The sequence below is a fragment of the Metarhizium album genome (genome assembly GCF_000804445.1).
Source record: "Metarhizium album ARSEF 1941 chromosome Unknown scaffold_1, whole genome shotgun sequence".
NCBI classification, from domain to species: Eukaryota; Fungi; Ascomycota; class Sordariomycetes; order Hypocreales; family Clavicipitaceae; genus Metarhizium; species Metarhizium album.
In genome coordinates, this window is record NW_024467575.1 from 1,553,248 (window position 1) to 1,579,739 (window position 26,492).

Here is a 26,492-nt window from a genome sequence, read left to right on the forward strand (position 1 = left end):
TCTTGGGCAGTGCGGATTCAAAAAAAACATCCATGCCGACTGACGTGCTGTCCAAGGCGGTCCCATGAATGGGGAGCAAAAAAAAAATATGCGAAATATCGGACATGGCGCCATCGCGAGGCACGACGAGCCCCGGCAAGCCATGGGAGCACGCAGGGTTGCAGAAAACATCCAAGGCGATGCATTTCGTGGCCGGGCAGGACGAAGCCTTTTTGGGGATTTCAAGACGCGCACTAGGACGGCAATGGCGCCAAGAGCGAGTGCCGTCTCACTTGGTGTCGAGCGTGGTGCTGAGTGCCATCGCACAAGGTTTTGCTTTGCTGCCTTGGGGGAAGTGAAAAGCTGAGGCGACTGTCCACTGTGCGTGCGCGAGAACAGTAACATGCAGTCTTGATGGTTGTTGGGGACAGGGAGTCGCGCTTCACTGCGTCCACGCTTGTACAGTCCACGTTGTGTTTCTACATCATGATGAGCATGAAGCTGCAGACGTGTGGTGTAACCAGTAACAAGACGAGCCGAGGCCATGATGCCAAGGCATCTGCTTCGAGTCCTGCTAGCTCGGGCTAGAATCCTGTAGAATCCAAGCAAGCAATTTGGTGTCTAGTGTCATGGAAACATCCTTGAGTCATGCCCCAAAGATGTTGGTGCGAGCTTCTTGGCTTAGCAAGTCTGTGGTAGCATGTATGCCGGCCTGAAGATATGCGGCCGGGAGGCGGAACTCGATTCTTCTGGTCCCTTTACGGCAACACGCCGGCAATGTGAAATATAGTAGACAATGAACGGGCCGAGCCATCTAGACTAGCGCAGTAGCAAGCCTCTGTCCTTGGTCTGGTCTCTGGCGCTGGGCGTCAGCACAGTCTGAAATCCCAAGGACTAGCACGATAGTTGCGTAAATGTACGCGCCGACTCTAGTCGCCAAGTTGGTCGACCACACTACCTACTACTAAAGTCTGTATGATCAGACACGTCTTGTTCTAGTTTGGTCGTAGTGCGAGAAACCAAGCCGGTCCCTATATAAGACGAGAGAGAGCACAAGGACCCTGTGAGAAAATTGTCCATCACTCTTTTCCTCACCATCACCAGCAAGTTTTCCCATCTCCTGAAAACTCTGACAATTCTGCAGATAAATTCTTCTTTTTCAAGCATCTTGGCACAATGTCGCTCATCACCACCGCCATGTCTTCAAACAAGTCTGGAAAAGGGACCAGCACGGAGCTTTGCCTTGCCTCTGCCAAGTCTGGCTTCCCTGAGACCGATTTCATCATCCCCAGCAACATGATCGACAAGGACGCTCTCATCACCGCCACCCTCCTCTACCTGCCACCGGAGCTGACGCTTCGAATCCTCGAGGAGATGGACAACGATGTCGACCGCATGTGCCTCGGCCTCAGCTGCCGCCGCCTCCTCCAAATCGTCAACCAGAGCAAGCTGCGACTGCCCTGCATGAAAGCCAGCCGCAAGGTCCGCAACATCCACCAGGACAACAAGCTCGCCTTCTCCATGTTGAAGCGCGTGTACCCCCTCGGCCCCAGCGGCAACCCGCGAACGGATGCCGCGCTCTGCGAGTCCTGCTTCAAGTGGATGAGCATGAACCACCACCTCTCTTCAACTAGGAGCATTGTCCTCTCAGAGGTTCGTGTGTGCTGGGACAAGAGACTCGACCTGGCAGGCATCTTCTTCGAGTGCGCCGCCTGCAGGATGCGCGATGGCGCGCCGTCGATGGAGAGGCTTCGACGCCAGAAAATTTCCACGCTGTCCGCCGTTCTGGATCCAGCCAGCTTCTGCTCCGCTCCCGTCTGGACCAGCCGTGTGAACATGCACAATGGCAGCGAGGTGGATCCATAGGAACCTTTGACGGGCAGGATTTTGGGCCCAACCTTGTAATTAGCCATTGGGCAAAATTGTAATTGTGCATTTGTATTGGGGTTTGAGTTTTGGAGTCTCGCATTTTGAGTTTCGATGGACGTGGCGAGCCAATTTTCCATGCATGTAGCCTCTCACGAGCGTACGTAATGGTTTGTACTTGTATTGGAGGGAGGGAGGCGTCGGGGTCCAAGTAGGACGAGTCATGTATGATGAATGAATGAGTGATTGTTGTTCTAATTTTCAACCCAATCTTCTTGCTATGAGCCTGTGACTGGCGGGCATCATGAGCTGGCTGATCTATTCGTCTGTTTGCCCGGTTTCCCCGTTGCTCTCAAATATGCCGCTGCGAGCCCTCAGTGAACAAGTCCGTAGAGGAGTCGGTATTTTTCGACTTTGGATTGCCGCTTAGGAAGACGTGGCATATGTATCGTGGAGGAAACAGATCCGCAGATGTAAAGCCTTCTACAGCGGGATCCCGCTGACATGACCGAGTTTAATTTCCATTTTAGCGAGGTTTTGATGTCTGAGTTGGCCATAGATTGCGTCCATACCATGTCATTGGGGAATGACAGCAGACCTCTTGAGCAAGGGGATTGAGTGAGGGCTTATGTACGGGACAACCCGGATGACTGGCCCGATTGAGGAGGCCAGCTGATCGCTAAGGGTTCCAAAGGGGGTGCCTCTTGGGTATTACTGCGAGTAAGAGGGCTGAGAGGACTCATGGGTAGTTGATTGTTTGACGATTGAACCACGCTGTCGTCGCGCAAATGACGGGTCGCAGCTTTCATCGGATGGTGTCGAGCCCAAGGCTGCCGACGACAAGGGTGCGCCAAACAAGGCCTATTTGCGCGGTAGGGATGCGTGCAGGCTTGTTGCCACAGCACGTCTGATGTGTGACTCTGATAGCCCGACAGGGTTCAAGGGAGGGTACTGACTCCTGAGTGCGACCTTGGATTCGCGTCGTGCCCCGTGATGCACCAGGGCCTCACCGGGGCAGCACGAGTTGATGTTGATGTGTCACGTGTGCCATGTTGTCAAGAACTCAACGGTCAGGTTGATGTTGCCGCATCTGGCTTGGAGTGGCTGGCGCGCTCGGCCGTGGCCCCTGGCGACTCGGCCGAGTGTTGGCTGTGCCTCGTGGCATGGGTATGTGTTCCAGACTCCCAGCCAACTCTTGAATCGTCACCGTCGTCGGTATTAGATGGTGGATACTCCGTACTGCATTTGACACTGCCGAGATGTAGATTGGCCATGTTGCAAAAGGCGAAAACCTGGCCAGCCGGTGCCAGCCTGGACGTGGTGAGCGGGAGATTGCACAAGGAATCAAACCCCGTCCTTGAGTACAAGACGCACAGTGCGTGGAAGTCCGCTGGAAGTGCCGTTGCACGAGCGTGGGCCACGGCTGCCAAGACACGGATGGAGGAGCAATCAGTCAGTTGATGGTTGATGGAGGCCAACGGCACAACAAAAGCAAGTTGGCATCTGGCCAGACTACGGACTACCTTGTGAAGAGTCAAGATCTGTGTGAACGCGAAATGGCCTCTGCTTGATGAGGTCAACTTGGGGCGGGGGGCATGACTGAGTGCACAAGTGCCAAGTGCCGAATGCCCAGGTAAGGTTGACCACGTCCTGCTTGCGTGTCCGTACGGAGTACGAGCACAGTGTACAGTGTACGCACATGTTACGCAGTGGGTTGACGACTCTGCTGCGTCAGCCCCGCCGCCGCCCTGATTGCCATGGTTTCATTCCCTGAGACTCTGCCACGCGAGATTGCATTTTGCCAGGTACCAGATACGGAGTAGTACATGGGTACGTACGGAACTGCGTCTTTTTGTCTTGCACGAGGTGGCGTGGCGTGGCGTGGCGTGGTGTGGCTGGCCTGGGCCTTGCACCACGTCGACGTCGGCTTTGACGTCACACGGCGGCAATTGAGACATGCATCTCGGCTCGTCTGCCATCATCCCGGGCCGTGGTCTGTGAATGTCTACAAAGGTCAATGGAAGGCATGCAGGAGCGTGCAGCAAGGAGATGGGGACATGGAAACATCGGGCCGTGGGCCGAGGACAGTGGCAGTGGCGGTGGGAAAAGGATGGCTATTGAAAATTCTAGTCCCTAGTTTCAAAGTTAGCATGTGGGTGGCTCTTTCTCTCTTTGTCTTTCTCTCTCTTTCTCTCCCTCTCTCTCTTTCTCTCTTTGTCTCTCTCTCTTTTTTTTTCTTTGTCCCCTTTGTGGCAGACGCCAAGTGTCCATCCCCAACATCATCACACGGCCTGGTTTGTTTGCCAAAATGGCATCAGCTTTTGTGCCTTCGTCGTCGTAACATCTCCCCTTCCGCCGTCACTCCCAGGTTCTTCAACAACCCAACTCCTGCCAACTTTTCGCTTCGCACGTTGAAACCATGAGAGATCGGCCGCAGCCCAGGCCCAATTAGCGTCTCCCAATGGCGGCTCAGTTCCGCCTCGGGTCCATGGACTCCCTGCTGGATCCCCATGATCCTCACTTTGGCCGGCTGTGGGCTTTTGTGCTGTTGGCTATTATCGCTCTCTCCTTCCGCTTGTCGACGCAACCCCGACAGAATTGCGACTTTACCCTCGCGAACCCCCCCAAATGGTACGAGTTGAAAATCTTCAAGCAGATTCAGTTCTTGTTCAACGGCATCAACGAATTGGACAAGGCCAGGGAACAGGCCAACGGAAAACCGTTTCGCCTCCTCACAAACTCGCGTGAAATTATTGTCCTGCCGCCGGCCTACGCAGAAGTTCTCCACGCTGACAATAGATTGAGCTTCGCCAAATATTTTGCCGACGTACGTTTTTGCCAGATGCCGCCAATAAACATGGGCTGACAAGATGCAGGAATTCGATGGCGATGGCAAAACGCCCGGCTTGGAGCCGTATACCCTCATTGCAGATCCCTGCAAGAGAGTTCCAAAGTTGGTCACCAAACGATTGACAAGATCTTTGAGTAATAGAACCACCGTCTACAATACGTCCGCATCAATCTTCGGGCTAACAAGCTTCCAAAGATACTATTCCAATCAAGATGTCATCCGAAGCTAGCTTCGCCATTGAGTACAATTTTGGTGGTCGTGTCGGTACGTGCAGAATAATCCCACCATACAAAGCGGGAGCCCCCAGCTTATAGTCTGCAGACTGGCAAGAGGTGGCTGTACACGGACATCTTCTCGACGTGACAGCACGTATGATTTGTCGTCTTTTTTGGGATGGCGAGGAAGTATGCCGGAATGAAAGATGGCTTACCATTATGAAACAATGGTCAGTCAACAGCATCATCGCCGCCTTCACGATCAACATGGCACCTAGCTTTGCTCGACCGCTCATCCGCCGATTCTCTCCTGTTGTCCGACGGGCTCGCAACGACTACCAAGCTGCGCGTGAGTTTATCGAGCCGCTGATTAATGCGCGCCGTGAGGGCCGCGGAATGGATCGCGAGGCCGGAACGAGGGTTCGCGCTTTCGACGACATTGTGGACTGGATCGACTCCGAGAATCAAGAATCGACGTGCGATCCTGTTGCTCTGCAAATGGTGCTCAATGTTGCTGCTGTTCATCCCATCGCGGCGCTGGTTACCAACACTATTGCGTTCCTGGCCGCCGACCCGTCCACGTTCGGGCCTCTTCGGCAAGAGCTGCTGGCTGAGCTCCGAAGCGACGGCTGTCAAGCGGCAGCTTTGAACAGACTGAAATTGCTGGATAGCGCCATCAAAGAATCACTGCGGCTGAAGCCCCCAGGTGTTTGTAGGTGGACGGATGTGCTCGTCGTGTTATTCCCGTCATCACTAACCCACCAACTAGTCGGCATGCATCGCGCCGCCTTGGAGGACATGCAATTGCCAAACGGGATGCACATCCACAAGGGCGATCGTGTATTTGTAGATACTTCTCGTATGCGAGACCCCAGTATCTACGAATCTCCAAACACCTACGATTTGTACCGTTTCCACCGCATGCGCTCCCGGCCCGACCAAGCCCAAAAGGCACCTCTTGTTGTGACGAGCCCGGAACACTTGGCCTTTGGACATGGGGCTCAGGCGTGTCCAGGGCGATTTTTTGCTGCACTCGTTGGCAAAGTCGTCCTGTCTCATCTTTTGCTCAAGTACGACTGGAGACTCGCTCCAGACAGTGACACGACGTCTCTGGCCATCGGGTTGACAAAGCGAATCAACCCCAAGCTAAAGTTGCTATACAGACGGCGCAAAGAAGAGTTTGAGTTGAGCTAAGCTTACTCCGTACAAGTTGGCATTTCGCCACGTTACACATTTCAAGAGACTTGGCATGGCATCCTTCCCCTCATGTCTCATAAAACACCCTGCTTGGCATGTTGGGAACATTCATCACATGATCGGATTCTCTCTAGACTTATAGATGGCTTGGGTGCCGGCTTGGGTGCCGGTTTTGGGAGGCGGCGTTACGTGTGGCAGGAGGCATTGCAAAATATGGTGAGATTACGGTTTCGTGATCGTTGGCGTCATGCATGATACATACAATAGAGAACAGGTCATAGCTCCATGACTGTCGAGAACAGCGGCAATGGCCTTTTGTCCTTGCTCAAATTCTTTATGCGCCGAAGTAGCCTGGGGTCATACCGCTCTGTCAGTGACTGCACAACCGTACTGTCCAGGAGAATCACTACCAAAGTGTATGGGTCATAAATTTGTTACACACTTTGGTACCTCTCGTCGCTCTGCCGTGTATTTCTTTCGAGTTCCAACCAATTTTTTGCGGCGCGTCGGCGCAGCAGCAAATCTTCCCTTGCAGGCCGCAGGACGTCCATGTTCAAGCGGGTTGGGCCAAACAGCGGCAACGGCGGCCACATGCATTCGACGACGGTCACGCGGGCGATCTGATCTGGGCTCACAGATGCGACTCGACTTGTCACGACACACGAGTACGAGCCGCGGTAGCACGAGTCGGTCGATGGCCGCCACCAACACCAACGCACCAAGCACGCGCTGCAGCTCCCAAGGCCGGACGCCACGAGGAGGCCGTCATCTTGTATGAATTCTCCACATTTCTGCTTGCAGCTTGCAGGGGAAGGGGGACGTTGAAGAACGATGGAGGAGTGAAGATGAGGAATTGATGGACGATGTTGGTTGCGAATGTGGAAGCCCGCATGCATGTCTGGTGCCTGGACCAGGACCAGGCGCTTGGGTCAGGCGCTTGGGCCAGGCCATGCCAGAGGACTTGCAGGGCCTCAGCGCCTGGCGCGTCTGGTCCGGGGGCCACGGCAGGCATTGAAGCCACTTCAGCGGGTCGGGCCGCCTATTGCCCCGGCCGCAGCAGCAGCTCCATCAGTTCATCCTGGTGGTTAGTGGGTGTCTGGCTGGCTTGCAACATCAACATCAACATCAACCATCAACATCAACCATCAACATCAACCATCAACATCGACATCAACCAACCAGCCAGTCGGTCCATGACTATACCAGCAGTGCCGTTTTCTCTCCTTGATTCCCTTCCATGCACGGAATCCAATTCACCGACTTGACAGTCTTCACCAACATAACGGTTATGCCAATCGCGTCACCTGGCATAGCCACAAGAATGTGAACACATTTTCTGTACGAGTATGCGCGGGGTTTCCATTGGCCGGAGCATACTCTGTACGAATGCTCAGTATTCATTCCATTTGGCTCAAACTGATGATGCCGTGCACCCTGGAAATTCACTACCGTACAGCGTCCTGCCTCTCAACCACGTCCTCGGGGGCAAATGTGCGCTCTAGACTCCCCTGCCAATGATCATACGGCAAGCCTTTGTCGTATCCACCGAGCTTCGGGATACGATACTCATTCAAAACAATCTCGTCCTTGCCGGAGCCTTTGACCCAATAAGCGCGCGCGCTGTCGGTCGCTTCGACGTATTTCCAATTCTTTGCAAACGGCCCTGGCATATAACCCCTCCTGTTCCTGATTCGATGGATGACACTCGGGTGGACTTCCTCGTTGAACTGCTTGTACGGAATGCGTCTCTTTTCATTGCCAATCTTCTCGTAGGCCTTTGTCTCGCCGGGGATCCGATGATAGCCAAGCTTGGCCGAGGCCAGGAGCGATGTCAGCCACCACATGCTCGTGAAGGAGTTGGTCTCCTTGAGCTCGCCGTCGCTCCACGCAATGGCCTTCCAGGCGGCAGACAAATCACGAACATTCTTATTCGTCGTGTCAAGTCCAGATGTGCCTATCCTGAGGAGGATGTACTTCTGCAAAGCAGTCCCGCTGAGCTGCAGGAGCCCAAAGAGTTGGTCACACATCCAGGAGAAGGCGATTTCGTCGATGCTGTTCGTGTCGACTGACCCTTGGCTGTGGCCTCCAACGTCACAGTGGTATCCGGGAAACCAACACTGCTTCAGATTCACCCTGGGTGTTGTCCCGTCTTCCTGCATACACGTCGAGTCGATATGCCACAGCGTGGGGGGGAAGTTGCCACGGCTTTCATCTAATGCGAGGGCGTGGAAGGCATTCTCAATCTCTGTGACGGACGGCATGAGTATGTTCCGCCCTCCTCGGTAAGGTGTCTATCATCATTAGGACGAATGTGACTTGGGACTCACTCGGGCTGAGCTTTGTGGAGAGAAACGTCGTGTCCTCCCCGGCCTGGCCAAACCAATTCGGCCCTCCGACACTACCAACCGTATCCCACACTCCAACCACCTTGATCTTGACATGCAAATGTGCGACTTTTCGCAGGTGTTGGAGACGAGTGCCGTAGCCGGGCGCAGGCGCACCTTGCTGCGGAGGTACGGTGCCGAGCTCGCCCGGGATGAGACGCTCGTTTGCCCACGTCGTCTCGTCGAAAGCCTGGTTTCCTCTATTTTTGTACGCGCTGTATATGTCGAAGAAGTCGTCCATTAGTAGAGGCGTCAGCAGGCCTACTTGGCAGATGACGCCGGCCAGAGAGCGGGCCGTATATGCGCCGCGGGAGAAGCCAAAGATGAATATCTCGTCTCCCGGGCCCCAGTTGTTGGCGAGGTAGTTGTACGCTTCGCAGACGTTGTCTGCGAGACTGCCCCCAAAGGCACCTGCAACAAGGTCAGTTGATGTGGATGTTTTGAGGACCTGCATGGGCGTGCCTTGTCGAACTTTGTCGACATATGTCAAGGACCCTGTGCCAACTCCGGACTGATAGTATACAACCTGTGGTATCTTTTCACCGGCCTTTGAGATTCCCACATTAGAAATCACACGGCACAAGCGAGCAACATTGCTAGAGTACTCGTTGGTTCCTTTATCGACGCCGTTGAAGGTCCCGTCGCAGCACACAATGAGCCGCTTCTTGACGTTGCCGGAGAATTGAATTGACGTGCAGGCGTTGCAGTCGGACGCCATGATGCAGTACGGCGAATACTGATGTTGAAGGAGTATACAGATGTGAGTAATCTTGCAACGCTATTTGAAAAACAAAACAAGAAACAAAAAAAGACAAACACTGTGAAATGAGACGTCGTTGATATATCATTTCTCGCGGGGCTTGCCTGCACCCTTCACGTATCTTTTGGTTCAGCCGTCGCGTGTAAGTCGGCATACTGGACAGAGTTTGGAGCAGCCACAAAATTTCCAAATTCGGGAATACACCCAGCTTGAGGGCTTCCGAGCCTGACGACAGCCGTGTCCGCCACTTGCTGTGGTGAGGCGAGAGGGTGTCAGCCAGCTCTCTTCCGGCCAATCGCCCATGCCGCAACCTGTAAGCTTACGTCGCCCGAGGAAGTTGTGACATGTCGTGACTCTTCGTGACTCTTCAGCTTTCCCAAACTGTTCCTCTCAATAACCTTGTGTTGGCTGAGCGAGCGAGTGGCGCATCGAGCGCTCTAGACTACTCGATGAATGGCCAGGAAACGCCGGCTGTCGACCCACGAAGCTGAGTCCTGACACGTCCGGCAGTCGAGGAACGCTCAACGCACCGCAAATTTTGACCGTTGGAGCTGAATCCAATGCTTAGACGGTGTTAGCCCGTGCTGTGGCCGTGGAACGCGCTTGAGCCGCGGTCGATGTTGCATGTCAACAGATGGTTGGCGATGCCTACAACTAGCTGTGGAGAGAATCTGGCTTTTGTTGCACTCGCGATATTCCGGAAAACTTGGACAGAGGCCCCATTACTCCGTAGCTTGAAGACAAACGAGGGCCTCTCGGTGTGGCCGTGCTTGGTTTCGCAGAGCAGTTGGAAGCTATTTGATGCATGACGACGCTACTCATGAGCATTGTCATTATTAGCCTGCGAGGCCCTGGCACGAACTCGGATGACGGGAAACGCCTACAGATCCCAGAGTGCGGACTGACAATCGGTGCGAGGGGACGACCCTTGACATTGGTTTGAAGCACAGAAATCAGCTCGGCTGCTCTGCATTCTTGAAAATCATCGTGTCAACCGGAGTTCGATGGGGCCGACAGAGTTCGATGATGGCTTGCTGGTCAAATTTCTGTCATGAAATGCTCGCATTCGTCGCGTGCTTCGCCTTTCGGTTGAGGTCGCCCTGACTCGGAGACTTTCCGTTAATCTGAAGGCGCCTGCCGCTTGGTACTCGCAGTTAAAATACATCGTAGAGCCTGGGATGGGCAGACTGAAAATGCCATTTGGATCCCGAAATGCCACAAGCCACTGCCTGGCGTCATTGCAGTGCGAAAAGCATGCTCGAGACATCGAAGAGCCGCTTCCACTGGGTCTCTTTTTAATCGTCAATTGGTGAAAGTGAGTCGGTATCTGATGCAACAACGGCAGACACGTACCTCTGTTTTCTTGGTGCGACCGTGGCATTTGACCACGATTTTGGCCTTGATGTTGAAGAGACACCGTTGCACCAAGAATCACGTGCGAGCACACAGAACGCAACCTTGGAGCATCGTGCATTCGCGATTGCGCTCTCTTCTTCCCCTCTTCTTCCCTCTTCCTTTTTTTTTATGTGCCCATGTTGACCTTGCACCACCACCCCCTTGCCGTCCGTCACATGCAAGGGCTTCCGGCCTGCTGCCATGGAAATCGTGGTAGTAAAACTCGGCGGTGCTGCCATTACAGACAAGTCGATTGCCGACACCCTGGCCCCGAACATTCGTGGCCTGGTGGACAAGGTTGCCCAAGTCTATCGAGATGAATTCCGACGGTTGAGAAGACACATGATTCTGATTCATGGGGCTGGAAGCTTTGGACACCCTCCGGCAAAGAAGTACAATGTCAAAGCTGGCTGGTTGAGTGCAACAGCAACAACCCCCGACGGGCCGGAGGGCCATCCACGACAAGAGGAGCAACGGCGTGACAGAGTCAAATTCGGCATGGCATTGACAAGACAGCGAGTGCTGCAACTGCATCATCAAATGCTGCAACTGTTGCAGGACTGGGGCGGACTGCCCGTGCTGTCAGTGTCCACGTATGACACGGTCGAGACAGACCGGGGCGTTTTGACGCAGGCAGCAAGCACTCGATTGATAAGCCGGGTGCAGAATTTGCTGACCCAAGGGTTTGTTCCCTTGCTGTTTGGCGACGCCGTCCTGGATCAGGCGTGGGGAGCCACTATACTGTCGGGTGATGCTCTCATGCATTCGTTGGCATCGCATCTGCCAGGTGTGCACCGATGCGTGTTTGTCACGGATGTTGCTGGAATTTTTACAAAAGACCCGAAACAGTATGCGGATGCCGTCCTCATACGACAACTGCATTTCGGTGAGTCGGGGGATCGTGCCACGTACGAAGACGACGCTGCCTCTGTGGTGGACGATGTCACGGGGGCTATGCGTACGAAGTGGCAATGGGCAAAACGCATCATGACGGATGCACATCAGGTGAATCGGGTCATTATTTGCCAGACCTCCGTTTCAGATAAGGCTATAGGTCTATTTGACGAATGCTGCGGCAATGACCTCGATGGCGATGATTGTTCTGATGCTTGGACCACGGTTTCTCGATGAAAATATAGTATCCGACGTATTCTCCTAGCCTTGAGGTGATATAGAAAGTTTGGCCGGCGTTGGCACGATCGGCTGTACTCTCTGTGCCAGCTGGTTGTTTCCAGTGCAGGTGGTGTTTGTGATGAAGACATGTAGAGAAACAATGGCCTGCACGACAAGATGTTTCCTACACTTCCGGAAACACGGATTGCACAATGGCGTTTTCCGGCTCCGAGGTCCAATTCCTTTACTCACGTTGGGGATATAATGCTTATGCACTGCTTTGTCAGTGTTTCAAAATACTGCCTATGATCGTACGTGCCACTGAAGGGACTCGGAGGTGTGATATACCTTTTATGTTATCCCATTGCTGTAAACCAGGCAGATCCCACACCTGAAAAAATCTGTACACGAGTTCCAAGGCGTGTGTTCTCTGCGGGGAGCTTATCTGTAGCTCTGCGAGCTCTTGAGTTGGAGAGCCGAGGCAATCGAGTCGCAGACGGTGGCGGACGCTGAGAGAAGCACCGTTCTGACTCATTTGAGATGAATGGGCCCTTTGATCATACCAGCGCATGGAAGTAGACTGTAACTGCAAAGGAGATGTTTCGGTAGAGTCAAAACAGTTGCTTGTGTTGTACATGGTCTACTACGTTGTAGGCTCAACAATGACTTCTCCATGTTTGGGAGCTCCGAGATGGATGTCTGTATCGACTCTGTATCTCTTTATTAGTCTTCTCCCATTTATCTCGTTTCAGATTTGTTGACACGGAACTTTGTGCGCGCAAATACTCTGGTATTTATCGCCGCAGGGCGCCCACTGCTGTTGTGCCGATGCATTTTGTAGGCATCAAGACGTTCGCACACCCACTGTACGTCTCCCCCACGTGCTCATGGTGAAAAGGGGAAGCAGAAAAGTCATAATCCAGACACAAACCTATCAATGCCAAGCACAGTCGTTTCTTGTAGATTGTGTGATGGCCCTGGTGCTGGGTGCTGCAGAGCCCGTGTAGGTGTCCTTTCTTGACGTATCCATAATGAAAAACAATTGACAACCACACAGCCGATATTCTCCTTGTCGGAATGTCTTTTTCTCAAGAAGCATTGAAATATCAGTGCTAGTGCGTCTCTCGTCTAAGCCAACACTGCAGAATTGCCATGCAACAAAACGCCTTTTCGCTGCTCGAAGCAAAGTACTGCTCTTGTCAGGGTGCGTAGATCGCAGTAATAAGATTAGGGTCAAGGGGCTAGGCTCAGAGGGTTTGTTGCCTTGGTCGAGTATGGTGGCTTTCGTGTCGCTGCCATGGTCTTGTCGGCGTCAGATCCTATCGCCATTCCTGCAGGAATTTCCGCGCATTCGGCCGAGCCACGGACGTGCCAAATGGGTCGAGTGTGCCGACACTACGCTGGATTTTGGTCTTGTTGCGACTATCGTGGCTTCCGTTGCTTGCAGTGGATATTCAAAAGTATTTCTGGAAAAAAGGAACGCCTGCCACCATCCGTTGTCTGTGACTTTTTCGGTTTCAGTCGAAACGAGAAAGGTTAAAGCTGGACCACGAGGCCTCCTTGCGTGTGATATAACAAACACCCTTGGTATATCAGGCCACTGCCGTCCGCGTTACAAGCTGACCGTTATCCTCCGAGGTCCCATCTCGCTGGACGACAGCTAGATAGAACGGAGGATCCTGCAGCCTGTGGCGTGCTATTCTCGCCTGCGAACAAGTATACGCCGTTATATCGTGGCATATATTGCAGTATCTCCCGCGACGGCCTGGGCTCCGGTGCCTGCTCGGGTCAAATACAGATACGTCTTGGCGCCGCTGTAGCCTCAGCGCAGCAGGGACACGTTCCCCCCCTTGCCGTGTCTCTCGTCGGTCCTGCTGCATCTAGAATGCTACGTAGGACACCGAGATGCCGGCAAGCGGGCCAGCAAGTAGGAGACAAGGTTCCGCGTCCTTGGGCAGTGTGAAACAGTGCAAGAACAGGTTCATGGCTCCCTGCTCTTAATGACGCACCTTGGCGCTTGAGAAGGCTTAGGTGTGTTCAAGAAAACGTATGACCTGAAGTCAATACGCTTTTCGCAAGGCCGTGCTGTGCTGGCTGACCATCCCAAGGCACGGCCCGTGGGACATCACGCCATGACAATTGCCGAAGGCCAATCGCAATGGGGATTTGACTCGCAGCCAGCTGGTTTGAAGGCTGAGCCTCGGCTACAAAGCTTGGTGGCGAAGCCGTGTCAGTCAAGCTCTGAGATGAATGGAGTCACTTGCTAGATCCTCAACCATGGTGATATGGTAGTCAAATATCCACCTTCGAACTGTTGAATCATGCCCGGTACAATGAACCTGCTGCTCCCGGTTTCTGGCTTGGTACGGCCGGGGAGAGCCAAGGATATTGAAGGGCATATTGAAGGGCTATGTATATAGTAACCCAGGGACTTAGCTACAAACCCTGTAGATCCAGAGGACAAGCACCCGTTGTGACGTCTCCTTTGACGGCGGTTTTGCCAACAAAGCTGAAAAAACACACCGAATGGGTCTAGCAGCGGGAAAGCTCGGCTCAATCCTCCACTGAGTCCACTCAGGGATGAGTTATAACCGGAGACAATACAACGGAGACTCGAGAGCAAAGTCTGATGTGACTGGGCCGGCGTGCATCAACAGGTCAACCGACAAAGGAGTGTTTTGTCTATATGGACTCTGCATTTGGGTATGGGCTTCAACGCACCATGTCAGCAGGGTGCATGTGTTGCTCTCGTTTCCAACGAATCGAGCATCCCGACGATAGCGTGGAACCTGTCTCGCACAGGCTTCCCTGCAGCCCATGATGGAATGTGTCACCGTGCTGTCAGTAACATGAGGCGGTCATGTATAACAAGTCGAGTTCTTTTTGTAGTCTCGCATAGGCTTCCCTGCAGCCCATGATGGAATGTGTCACCGTGCTGCCAGTAACATGAGGCGGTCATGTATAACAAGTCGAGTTCTTTTTGTAACTTTGAGCTTTGTCTCGGCGTCTACCCCAGTGAGACCCCTGTTGACATGCTTCACAGCACAGGGATTATGCAAAAGCAAGTCGATGCTTGAGGAAGCATAACTGGCCGTTACCAGCGCAGCTGGGAAGCAGGGGAGTGGATTGCTCAAAAGGAAACATTGAGGACAAGTGGACAAACATGTTTGGCAATGGCAAGCATCCCAACAAGTCGGCGGCGGCGGCTGAGCTCACAAGTAACAATAACCACATGGATTTGTTTGTTCCATGCCAAGTCAACCGGGACGTGCTCGTCTTTTATACATACATACACACGTATGAGTACAAGGAACCTTGGCAACGTTTGCATGAACGCTCCTCTGGGGCCTCGCATACGTGGTACGAGACCGGGCCAACACAAGGCTTTGAGTGATTTTTCAAGCGTTGGATGGAGCCTCGAGCCTCGAGTCTCGGGCACTGCGATAATTGGCTTGCTGTACTCGGTAGTCGGTCGTGAGACGTCAAGTCAGTCGTTGTCGTTGCCAAAATTGCTGTTGGGTTTGGGTTTGGGTTTGGGCTCTCGCTTCTCGGCTCACAAGTCACGGCCAGGTTGTGAAACAAAGAAACTTGAGTAAGTAAGTTACTTAGTAGATGCCCGTCAGGCAGGAGTATTTGAGCCTCAAACACCTTACTGCCACTGCCACTGCCGCCTCACCTCGCCTCGCCTCGCCTCGCCTCACCTCACCTCCCTCGTCGGGACCTCACGTGCGGCAGGTGCTGACAGCATCCCTGGCTATCCGAGTCCATAATCCTTGCGATGTTTGCTTGCCCCTTTTATATCTTCTGGCCGTGGTCTGCTCTGGCTCTATTGTGGCCCGTCCGTGGGTGCTTTCCCCCCTCCTTCCCGGCTAATGACTTCCATGTCTCGCATTATTTCCGTCAGTTGCCACGGCGACTTTTTTCGGACTTGCGCGCATCGACCTGGTCATCTTCCTCTCCACTCGACGGCCTCGTGTATAAATGGCCTTCACGTCGGGCAGGCAAAGTGAACAATTCCATGTTCGACACTCCGTTCTCGAATCTGCACCAGCTTCATGTTCCAACGCCCTCTGTCGACACTTGTTGTGTAACAAATCCTCGTCCTCCGCCTCGCCACTCGCCACTCGCAAAGATTCACCACTTGCCCAACCGCTCACGACGTCGTCATCTTCATCTTGACTGAACAAGCACTTCGCCATGCACATGGATCACCATTCGCGACTGGCCCTCTCCACCTGGAGACGACTAAGCTCTCTGGTCAACGACGATCGCAGTCGTGTTCTCGTGAATGGTGAATCCATGTCCATCGCCGATGTCGTCGCCATATCTCGGTAGGTCAACCGTCACGCCGTCATAGTCATAGTATCATGGTCTCGTCGCCACATCAAGAGCACCCAATTCTTACAGCCACGATCCTCAGTCATGGACACAAAGCTAGGATCGATGATTCTCCCGCAGCGGTCGCCAAGGTCAATGACAGTGTTGATTGTCTGAGGCGACTTCTGGACCAAGGCCACGTCTTTTACGGTTAGAGGCCATCCATCCTTTTTGGCGCCCTTCTTTTGGCTGATTTGTGATGCAGGCGTGGGCACTGGTTTTGGAGGCAGCGCAAATACTCGCTCCGTGGACACCGGTGCCCTTCAGGTTGCCCTTATGCAGATGCAGCAGTGCGGAGTCTTGTCAGACCATCAGTGTGGTGCAAAGTCTTCCCAAGGTCATGACCTGAACACTACATCCATGCCCGAAGCTTGGGTCCGAGCTGCCATGGCAGTAAGATGCAACTCTCTGGTACGAGGACATTCGGCAGTGAGGTTCCAGATCATCGAGATGCTGGAGCGTCTGCTCAATGAAGACTATATTCCCTTGGTCCCCTTGAGAGGCAGCATATCTGCCTCGGGAGACCTCAGCCCCCTCTCCTACATTGCCGGCGTGTTGGAGGGCAACCCTAAGCTGTTTCTTTGGACCGGAAGCAGCGCCTCTAGAACCCTCATCAACGCCAGCCAAGCTCTGAAACACCTCCAGCTTGAGCCCGTTGTCTTCGGCCCCAAGGAAGCACTGGGACTGGTCAACGGGACGGCGGTATCTGCTGCGGTGGCGACCTTGGCTTTGAACCAGGTTCACCAACTTACCGTTCTATCGCAAATCCTCACAGCAATGGCCGTGGAGGCTCTCCGCGGCACCACTGAAAGCTTCCATCCTTTCCTGGCCGCAGTCCGTCCACACCTTGGTCAGATTGAAGCGGCACGAAATATCCTGGGCTTTCTCCGCGGCTCACGCCTAGCCACACCACATACGTCTTCGACCAGTGTGGAGAATCCGGATGGCCTATATCAAGATCGCTACCCGTTGCGCACCTCAACGCAGTGGATTGGCCCTCTCCTCGAAGACTTGGTGCTTGCCGATAGGCATATTACCACGGAACTCAACTCGACAACGGACAACCCCGTAATAGATGTCCAGAAGTCCAGGGTGTTTCACGGTGGAAATTTCCAAGCGTCCACGGTGACATCGGCCATGGATAAGGCCCGATCTGCGCTGCAGATGATGGGAAAGATGCTCTTTTCTCAGTGTACAGAGATGATGAACCCGAGTATGAGCAACGGGCTCCCCCCAAATCTGGTCTTTGACGAACCCAGTGCTTCCTATGCGTTCAAAGGTATGCCATTTCCTTGCCCCCGTGTTCCCAAGGCCGTAGAGCTTATGCTTTCCATAGGCATCGATATTGCAATGGCTGCCTATACCTCAGAGTTGGGCTTTTTAGCTCAGTCTGTTGCACCGCATGTTCAAAGCGCCGAAATGGCAAATCAAGCCATCAACTCTCTGGCCCTCCTCTCAGCGCGCTATACCCATACGGCCATCGACACCTTTTCAATGCTGACGGCTTCCTACATCTACTCCCTTTGCCAAGCTCTCGACCTGCGGGTCATCCAGGTTCAGTTTGAAGACAGACTGAAGGCGCTCCTGCCAGGGCTTCTGGAGGATTTGTTTGCTGCGATTTTGCCCGACGTTTCCCTCTCTGAGTTGAAGTTGTTGACATGTAGACACATCGTTGACCAGTTCAAGAAGACAACCAGTGAGGATTCGACTGTTCGCTTCCGCAATATTGCGGCATCAACTCAAGCTGTCTTTATGACGTTTCTCTCCAAGTCGCATCATTTATCTGTCGAGCTGCTACTGCAAGGCTTCTCGACAATTCCTCTCTGGGCAGCCCGCGCGGAGGCCCTGATGCAGAACCAATTTGACGAGATTCGTCACTCTGCTTTGACTATCTGCGATACCCCCGCGTATCTTTGCGATGCCTCCAAGAAGATATACGAGCATGTCCGGGTAAAGATGGGGATTCCTTTCAACCGCGGACTTTCAGACCACCCTTCACTTGCGAAGGCGAGACATACCAAGGAGCAGCGCGACATAGAAAGCACTCCTTCCGGCGATGGGTACCTTATAGGGGACTGTGTGAGCCGGATATACGACTCCATTCGGTCCGGGGATCTTGTGGATACGGCGATGCAATGTCTGGCGGACGTGGTGACTTGGGATGACGCGTCGAACAACAACGGCAGCGCGACGAATGGAACTCGCCACTTGCACAATGGTGTTGATAATTCTGTTAATTAGTAAACTGCCAAACCGAGCCACCGGGTCGTTTTACACGCTCACCATCAACGGTGGGCGTTGCGACGCCCATGCTGCTGCTCCTTGGATATTTACGAAATACAAACTCCCATAAAAACTTGGCCGCGTGCCTGCCGCTCACAGGCAGACAACAGAAGCATCTCGCTCTACAAACTCCATGCCCGCATCGGCTTGTCTCTCTTCTCGGCCATCTAGATGGCATTTCGATCGTAGGCGGTGGAGAAGGGGAAAATCTCTCCGAAACTGCATCGCTCGCAAGGAAGAACTTTGCAAGGGCGGCAGTCCCATTCAACATGCTACTGTTTGAGGCTATGGGCACCATTGCCGCTGCAGCGGTAATAATGGGCGACGTCACCCAGGGCTGTCGGTATTGCCAACGCATACCTGGGCGTTGATAGCGTTGTGAGCGCTGTCGGGAGAGCCGTGCTTAACAAACAAGAGGGCCTTGACCATAGGCTGGCTGGGTATTGGAGCCGTCCAACAGTAGTAGTTCTCCGTCAGAGTAGGTATAGCACAAGCATGGAGCATAGCCCCAGGAGCCCAACAGAGGGACCGCATTAGATGAAGCTGGCTATTGGTACTCGCTGGGACATGGCACCACGGTTGGTCGCACGATGGCGTGATGATGAAGGCTCGCGTCCTTTTTGCCCTAATCTTGGTCTCCTGCGAAGCGGAAACCGTCTCTGCGTGGGCTTTTTGGGTTTTTGCGTGGATCAGTCATTGCTTTGGTTACAAAGCCCGAGTTTTCATCGTCAGAAACTGCAACTAGTCCCGTTGTTATACATCCTCAAGAGGTTGTTGAGTCGGACTGCCCTCGACGTATTATCGAAAGTTGAGTCACTCCCGACGCCACTGGCTATTTGAAAGGGCTTGACAGACGGAACCTGAGTGTGATGTAGCTACAGTGAGAGGCGAAGAAGTACTTGACCAGAGCAGAAGCCATGCTGTCGCGTGCTGCACACGCAATGTACTCGCCGTACTGCGGTATATTTTCGCATACTTCTTGATGGGCAACCACACTACGCCACGGACTGTACTAGCCAGGTCCATCGGTCACAGACGACTTCCGGAGGTGGTTGGTTGGGTTTTGGCGAAACCCAAAGACTCGGCTCAGCGCGGCCAATGGTGCCGCTCACATTCCGATTCCGTGTGGCGTGCCCTGACAGATTTCCAGGGGGCCGTGATCAAGCCTCTTGGTGTAGAGGAGGGCAGCGAGTTCCGGACCATTTTGGCCTGAACACCACACAAGTAAGTAAGTGGCTGTGGGAGCTGGACGGACAACTTCGTTTCTAGACGCCACCTTCTCCCGTCATTCCCCCCGCTCTCGAGTCTTTCGGCACGTCTGTGGTCCGTCACTCGGCTGTGCAACGACCGGCCCGAGACATTGATTGCACTTCCGATGCACCCGCTGTGTCGCTAGACGGTGTGTTTGTGGCGACGTTTGTGATGGCAGGGCTTGGCGTAGCTCAATTCCATAGTAACCACGCGGCATTGGTGTGAACGGTCCTTGATTATCCCTCGGGTCTTGGGCGACCAGAGACGGACGTCTGTTTATTTATGCACCGAGTCTTGCGTCCCGGCTCTCGTCATTTCCAGTCCTTCGGGAAACCCCGCGACGTACGGGCGCTTGGTGGTGTTTTTTTCACGCCGCATCCATCCATCCATTGGTCACGTCTGTCTATTACCAGAACGTGCTCGACTCCGGAATAAAGGCATGTTTGCCGGCGAGCAGTACTGTGATCCGCAAAAGGCAGCCTGGGAGACACACTGGGCCTTGGGACGAAGGAGTCCCTCCTCTCATCGACGCCAACGCAACAAAATGTTCTGCACACAGGACGGCGTACGGACTCATGACATTGGCGGCAGTAGCTTTGCGTAGACCACGCTTCTATATCTATTCGCTGTGTTCGAGTACGTCTTCTCTACACTCTCCGTAGGTCCCGGTTGTCACTTTGCCCATGCACATCTCATGGCCATCAACTGGTTGTTCAGCAGACGGTTCTCAGTATGCAGTGCCAGCAGCTTACGCCTGGCGAGTCGCAACGTCGCCCCTTTGCTCTGGTTCCTGGTTCCGGCGCCCGTGAAGCCCGCGGACACGAGGTCTCTCTCATCTGTACAGTCCACAAGCGTATTGAGTAGTAGTTGAAATTCGTTGTTCAACCTGCTGCGATAGTTCCTCTCGACCTGGTTGTGATAGCACCGCAGCAGCTCACTTCGATTGGTTTCATCAGCGGCCAGGCCATTGTTTGAAGCTTCCTCATCGTCTTCCGACTTGGTGTCTCGAGCTTTCCTCTTGCGGTGTCTTATGTGCCGTCTGACCCTCGTAAGACTCCTCTCGGCGGGATCGGCAGCTGTTGACATTGAGCCCGCTTGCTGGCCATCTGAACAGTGCATGGGGTCATCACTTGGACCGCAAGTCTCTTCTTGTCTTGGCTTCAGCGGCAGTGCTGTTTCAGAATGTGCAGCATCGTCGTGCTTGGGGAAAGGCGAGGATTCATATCTTGACGTGAGCTGGAAGGGTGCATCAGCCGGCAGGCACGGGTTTGGCACGTCGGTGAGTTCATTTGTCTCTTGACCAAACTCCGGGCTGGCTTCATGCATATTTGCACAGGGACCATTCTTGAAGTCGTTGAGCAGATTGTACCCTGAGATTGGCGTCCAGGCATATGCCTCATGGGGTTGATATGGGTTCTTGGCCTGGTGCAAGACGTAAACATGGGTGCCCTCGAGTCGGCTAATTACTGAACAGGGGACGTTTCGGCCATCTTACCGACAAGTTGCTCCATTCGCATGCGTCTCCCAGCCAGATGAGGCTGGCATCATGCATGCCTATCCAATCCAGATGCGTCACTGGCATACTGAGTACACGACATCAGTGTCGTGTCTGATGCAAAGTACCGAATATAGATTTTGGACGCTGCAGGAATCGCGGCAGCTGTTATTTGATCCCCGCGTTCAAGATTTCCTCGCTACTCCGGGGAGTTTCGCGACGCTTTATATTTCGACACAGCGTGTAGGCGGCGATGCCCGCGCCAAAATCCGGACGAAGTTGCTCGCTTCTGGCAACCCCGACGCAAACTACTGCCCGCTTCCTGAAGTGCTGTAAGATGTGTATATGGGAAAAGGCCCGCTGCTGGTTCGAAATTCTCACGCCGCCGACCACTTCTAGTCTAGGTCCGTACCACCAGACAACGTGGCGCCCAGTTCCAGAACTTGTACCCCATTCCAGACTCAAATCGCAAATCGACACAGCCTCATCGTCTGCACATCTCGACACTATTTGTCGCGGCTCTGGGTTGCCGACCGGCTCCGAGTGATTTGCTGCTAGGCTCCAATTTCGTGGCCAGCCCACCCAGCAGCTTGAACAAAGCGAATAAGTAATTTCGACGTTAAAAAAACAGTCCCAGCGCCTGCTATGTAGCCGTCAGGTAGCCCATTTTATTTCTCGCGGCGTCACGTTTACGACGGAAACGCTACAAACACAGGCTTGTATGACAAGAGGGTGGCGTTTCCTGCTGCGGATTGCGCAGTGAAGAAGGAGAGTCTTTGGACATACAGTAAACCATGTCTATAACGATCCTGTATCTTAGCGATATTAGGCTTTTACGATAATTCACAGTTATAATTCACAGTTATTTAAGGTTTTTCCCTAGTAAATTATTAATAGTTGCGTTACTAACGATATTATTAACCTTTTGCTTAGTTACTATATATTTTAGTGTTTTATTATTATTAGGCCCCTGCTGTAAGCGCTAAATTTTGCTGCCTTTAATGCGTTTTTCTTTCTTTAACATTACTATAATAACGCCTCTATTTATTATAATATTACAAATTTAACCTCTTTTATTATAATTTCTTAAGTTATACATAAGTAGATGCTAATTAGTTATTAAGAAAGGCAAATTATACAATAAAAGTATTGCAAGAATCCCCTTTAGCAATAGGCATAGCTCTAGCAGTAGGCTTATAATAAATTTAATTAAAACTTCTCTTAATCTATAATATCTAAGTTAATTAGTATATAATATAATTATATTAACGTTAAAAAGCCCTTAAATACCTAAAAATGCTGTTAAGCAAAATATTTATTACTTAAGTTAGCTCTCTTTAAATTAATAACTTAATTAAATAACCTTAGTTATATTATTACTAGCAAGATTATTACTAGTCTTGTAAGATAGCTTTAGGAGAAGATAGAAGACTTTAATAGCTTAGAGACTTCTTTATTCTCTTAAGAATAAGTTAACAGCTTTAAATCACGCTTTTATATTAAGAAATATAAAATTAACAGCAAAAGTAAGTCTACTAATACTTTTAATTCCTCTTAAGACCTTGCTGCAATATAAGAGATAAAAAGACAGTACTTAGATAATAATACCTATAATATAGACAAGACTAAGCTCTTTTAGCATAAAAATCCCTTATATACGCTAGCAATAAGTCTACAAAAGAGGACTAAGCAAGATAAAGCCTATATTACAGTCTTACCTTATGCTAATGCATTTAGAACTTATTAGCTTAATCTTTAGATTATTAGTAAGTCTAAAAACTTATAATATTTTAGTAAAAATAACAGCAAAATTGCTACCTTTCTAGTATACTATTAGAGTAATATAAAGAGCTAGATAAACTTTAATATATTTCTTAAATAGCTGCAATAGTTTAATTAATAAATAAGCAGCTATTGCGTTCTTCTTTTATTAAATAACTTTAGCGCCTACTAATATACTATAAATAAAGCTATTCTTATAGATATTCTTGCTAATATAATAGTTATTTTTCTTCTAGTAAATATAATAAGCTTATATTAACTAGTTAACTAAGGAATTATTAATAATCTTAAGGTCTACTATTAAAAGCAGTAGCTATAGTTTGTAGCTAAATTAGCTTTCTGGAATATTAACTTAATGCCTTAATTAACTTTATTAAAAGCTATTATATAGCTTATATATATATAGCATAATAGTATAAAAAAAGACACTATTGCTAATTGTTAAAGAAAGTTAAAGCTGCTTAGTAATATTTATAGCTGTAAGCGCTAGCTAAAGAATTAGAATAAAAGCTGTTGATCCCTTCTTGCTATAGTATGTAATATTTATATTTAAGGCATTATAAATATTAGAAATATTATTAATAGCAACCTTAATAACCTTATTAAGCTCTTCTATAAGTATATTAACAAGAGTTATAATAACTTAATTAATAATATTGCAGTAAGGTTTTTATAGGTCTATTCTCTTAATTTTAAAGACATTAATAAAGAACCTAAACTACTAGTAATTACTATATAAAAGGCATCTAAGGTAATTAACAAATTAATCCTCTTTAAAGAATAATATAAATCTATTAATTTTAAGCTTCTTTAACAGCTTTAACAGCATTAAAGGCAGATTTAGCATAATTAGTAGAAAGCTTATAAGGCAGCAAAGAAACAACAATCTCTTAATATATACTTTACAATATTCTTAAGTATAACTGCCTAGTAAATTTAATTAAAGGTACAAGCCCTATAATTGCTGCATCTTAACGATAGTTGCTATATTACGATGAAAAAAGGCTCACAAAGGTTATCGTTATAGAGGTGGTTTACTGTATATTGCCTCCGACCTGAAACCGGAAATCAGGAACCACCAACGGTGAGGCTGGGGTGGGGTTGCGGCTTGCTCCGGCATGGAGACTCTGGCGGTGTGAGGCGACGCTGCGCAGCCCCGATGGGTGAATCTTGGCGAGTGCTTTGGAACTGAGCTCGTGGCTGTGGGCTCCATCCGTGAAGCTAAGAACGGGTCGGTCGCCTCGAGCGAGGCACGCCCTGGCCGGCATGCACAGGAACGGTCACGTCTCTGCTCCCTGGCGTCTTGCTCAAGTCTCGGTGTGCCTTGGCCGCAGCGCAGGTATTGCCGGTGAGAGAACCTGCTATGCGTTTAGCATTATAATGTGCAGTGCGGAGCCTGCCACGATGAAATGTGCAGGTGCTCCAAAATGAACAGCCGTGATAGTAATTTGTGTGCAGGAGGCAGTGAAGAGGCCAAATCGGCAGTGTGGCACGTCCGACGAGGGGACTACATACATGACGCGGCCCGGCTGCATCACGAAGTCGAACATGACAGCGCCAAAGCCCAAGGCTATCGGGCGGAATCGGCTCTTCTCGAGGTATCGTCACATTCGATGTCGTCAAGAGCACTTCTTGTGCTTCATATCGTAGGTCAGGATGCGGTCCTTGGCGGCGAGTTTCGAGCTGGACATGACATCCAGCCGCTATTAATGAGCTGTCGTGTGCTTCACAGCTCTCCAATCGTCTGCATCGAATCTCGACGAGATCAGATCAATACAGCTTTCAGCTTTGACCAGAGGTCAAAACTGGTCAAAAGAGTACGTGACTGCACGATTGGAACTGAAGAATACAATTACGTGTGTGCTCCACGTGATAAGGGTTTTAGCCTCGTTAATTGACGTTATGACGAGGCAGGCGAAGTCATTACTGGCTACTGAGTTCCTTCCCCATTATCTTCTTTGTTTCTTCTCGTTCGCACCACGTAGTGTGGCCACACCAGGTGTTGTTTATCTAGGTGAATTAGAAGAAAGCGCTATATATTTACTAGCTAACTGCTCTTTATATTTATATGCACCTCCTAAGCGTTGTAGTCCCTTGCGGGCTGCTAGGCCAGCAAGGGAGCAGGAGGTAAGCTGTGCTTGGAAGTGTTGCTTTATAAGTCCTACGCGCTGACCGTCAGACTGGGTCCCTAGAGCCGGATGTGTTGCGCGATATGAAAGGTGATAAAGGTCGCTGCTTTAAGGAGACCTCTGGTCGCTCCAAACAATGCCGCTTGTGTAAGGCAGGCAATTACACTTGCCAGCCTTAGTAAGCTTAGATTCTGCTCCTCCGATCAGCTAATTGCTAATCGTGTGTGTAGTCACGCCGTGTTAGTCCCCATCGCCAAGCAGATGCTGTTAGCGCTAGACGTGGACAGCAAGGTAAGCTCCTGACGCCCTGTCACCCCTGATCCCACGCTCGATTCTGATATTTTGAGCTGTAGATGTATAACTAGTAACGATAAAAGTATAAGCTTATAATTATATAAAGGCAGTTGCAGAAGAAAGAAAAGAGAGCTTATAATACTCTTAGGAAGTGCGTATAAATATAAAGAGCAGCTAGCTAATAAGCGTGCAGCACTTACTTCTTAACTCACCTAGATAAACAACATGTAGTGTGGCTACACTACATAAACAACACAAAAGGGGCGAATTAGGGGCGCTAGCAGGCGTGCGAGAGCTTTAATTGAATGCTCCATTAAGCGCACGCTTGCAGGGTTCTAGGCTTGTGATAGCTTCAAACGCAGCTTCAATTGGGGGGTCATGACGCATGGATTGCTGGTCACCATTTGCCTAAAGGCCCAGCCCCAGGGGTTCAACTTCATTCCGTTCGACAGAACTTGAAGGACAAACAAGCACAATTGGGTAAAAAGGTTACATTTTGACATCTCTAAAGAGCACGATCAGGATTCCGAACCACACGCGGGTAACAAACGCCCTGCCGTTGATGACCCTCCACAAATTTCCCCAAGGCGAATTTTGGACAAGATATCCGCGAAGATGGCAAAGGTACTGGGACAACTTCAATACGCAGAGGAAAACCAGCAGGAACTTGGAACTGCATTGCGACATCATCAGGACGCGCTGGATCGCCGAGATCAACAGATGGTTGAGCAAATGAAAGTTGTCGCACGGCACGGCGTACCCTAGCATACCCACTAGGGTAGTTGGCCCCTTTTTATATAGGGCGCACACAATTCTCTCTTTCGTAGCTCAATCAAGGCTTTTTAGTATCATCCAAGTTACGTGATATCTAGCTTTGGTGCCCACCGCCATCGTGTGACAGTTATGAATTCGCCGCCGTTCGCCGCCGTGAAGGAGGCCTCGGGAGGACGGAACTTCCGTCTGCTTTGGCGCGCAACTGGCTTATGGATATAAATGACGGGAACGGACCCGATCACGTTGCCATGGAACAAGGGCAGTAGCCGTCGATGCTGCCCAACAGTCCAGCCATAAGTGCTGCTTGTGTAGCAGAGCTGGTATCTACGATCAGTTGTAGGAAACAA

At 51.2% G+C, this 26,492-nt stretch overlaps 7 protein-coding genes across 7 annotated transcripts; 4 read left to right on the forward strand and 3 right to left on the reverse strand.

Annotated features, from left to right (window-relative positions):
* Nucleotides 1-1,155: 1,155 nt before the first annotated feature.
* Nucleotides 1,156-1,845, forward strand: MAM_00442 (uncharacterized protein; the record flags this gene model as incomplete). The annotated part of the gene is made up of 1 exon (XM_040819241.1): nucleotides 1,156-1,845. One exon carries the CDS (start codon nucleotides 1,156-1,158, stop codon nucleotides 1,843-1,845), a length of 690 nt encoding a protein of 229 aa, XP_040682506.1.
* Nucleotides 1,846-4,306: 2,461 nt separating this feature from the next.
* On the forward strand, nucleotides 4,307-6,105 carry MAM_00443 (cytochrome P450 monooxygenase; the record flags this gene model as incomplete). The annotated part of the gene is made up of 5 exons (XM_040819242.1): nucleotides 4,307-4,672; nucleotides 4,722-4,830; nucleotides 4,892-4,960; nucleotides 5,147-5,623; nucleotides 5,681-6,105. The coding sequence occupies 5 exons, from the start codon at nucleotides 4,307-4,309 to the stop codon at nucleotides 6,103-6,105; spliced, it is 1,446 nt and encodes a 481-aa protein (XP_040682507.1).
* A 655-nt stretch (nucleotides 6,106-6,760) lies between these two features.
* Nucleotides 6,761-7,120, reverse strand: MAM_00444 (uncharacterized protein; the record flags this gene model as incomplete). The annotated part of the gene is made up of 1 exon (XM_040819243.1): nucleotides 6,761-7,120. The coding sequence occupies one exon, from the start codon at nucleotides 7,118-7,120 to the stop codon at nucleotides 6,761-6,763; it is 360 nt and encodes a 119-aa protein (XP_040682508.1).
* Nucleotides 7,121-7,553: 433 nt separating this feature from the next.
* On the reverse strand, nucleotides 7,554-9,210 carry MAM_00445 (peptidoglycan binding domain containing protein; the record flags this gene model as incomplete). The annotated part of the gene is made up of 2 exons (XM_040819244.1): nucleotides 7,554-8,353; nucleotides 8,436-9,210. 2 exons carry the CDS (start codon nucleotides 9,208-9,210, stop codon nucleotides 7,554-7,556), a joined length of 1,575 nt encoding a protein of 524 aa, XP_040682509.1.
* A 1,638-nt stretch (nucleotides 9,211-10,848) lies between these two features.
* Nucleotides 10,849-11,778, forward strand: MAM_00446 (amino acid kinase; the record flags this gene model as incomplete). The annotated part of the gene is made up of 1 exon (XM_040819245.1): nucleotides 10,849-11,778. The coding sequence occupies one exon, from the start codon at nucleotides 10,849-10,851 to the stop codon at nucleotides 11,776-11,778; it is 930 nt and encodes a 309-aa protein (XP_040682510.1).
* A 4,179-nt stretch (nucleotides 11,779-15,957) lies between these two features.
* MAM_00447 (L-Aspartase-like protein) lies at nucleotides 15,958-18,378 on the forward strand (the record flags this gene model as incomplete). The annotated part of the gene is made up of 4 exons (XM_040819246.1): nucleotides 15,958-16,091; nucleotides 16,181-16,287; nucleotides 16,343-17,416; nucleotides 17,474-18,378. 4 exons carry the CDS (start codon nucleotides 15,958-15,960, stop codon nucleotides 18,376-18,378), a joined length of 2,220 nt encoding a protein of 739 aa, XP_040682511.1.
* Nucleotides 18,379-20,343: 1,965 nt separating this feature from the next.
* Nucleotides 20,344-21,223, reverse strand: MAM_00448 (Helix-loop-helix DNA-binding domain protein; the record flags this gene model as incomplete). The annotated part of the gene is made up of 2 exons (XM_040819247.1): nucleotides 20,344-21,093; nucleotides 21,167-21,223. The coding sequence occupies 2 exons, from the start codon at nucleotides 21,221-21,223 to the stop codon at nucleotides 20,344-20,346; spliced, it is 807 nt and encodes a 268-aa protein (XP_040682512.1).
* Between the last annotated feature and the right edge of the window lie 5,269 nt (nucleotides 21,224-26,492).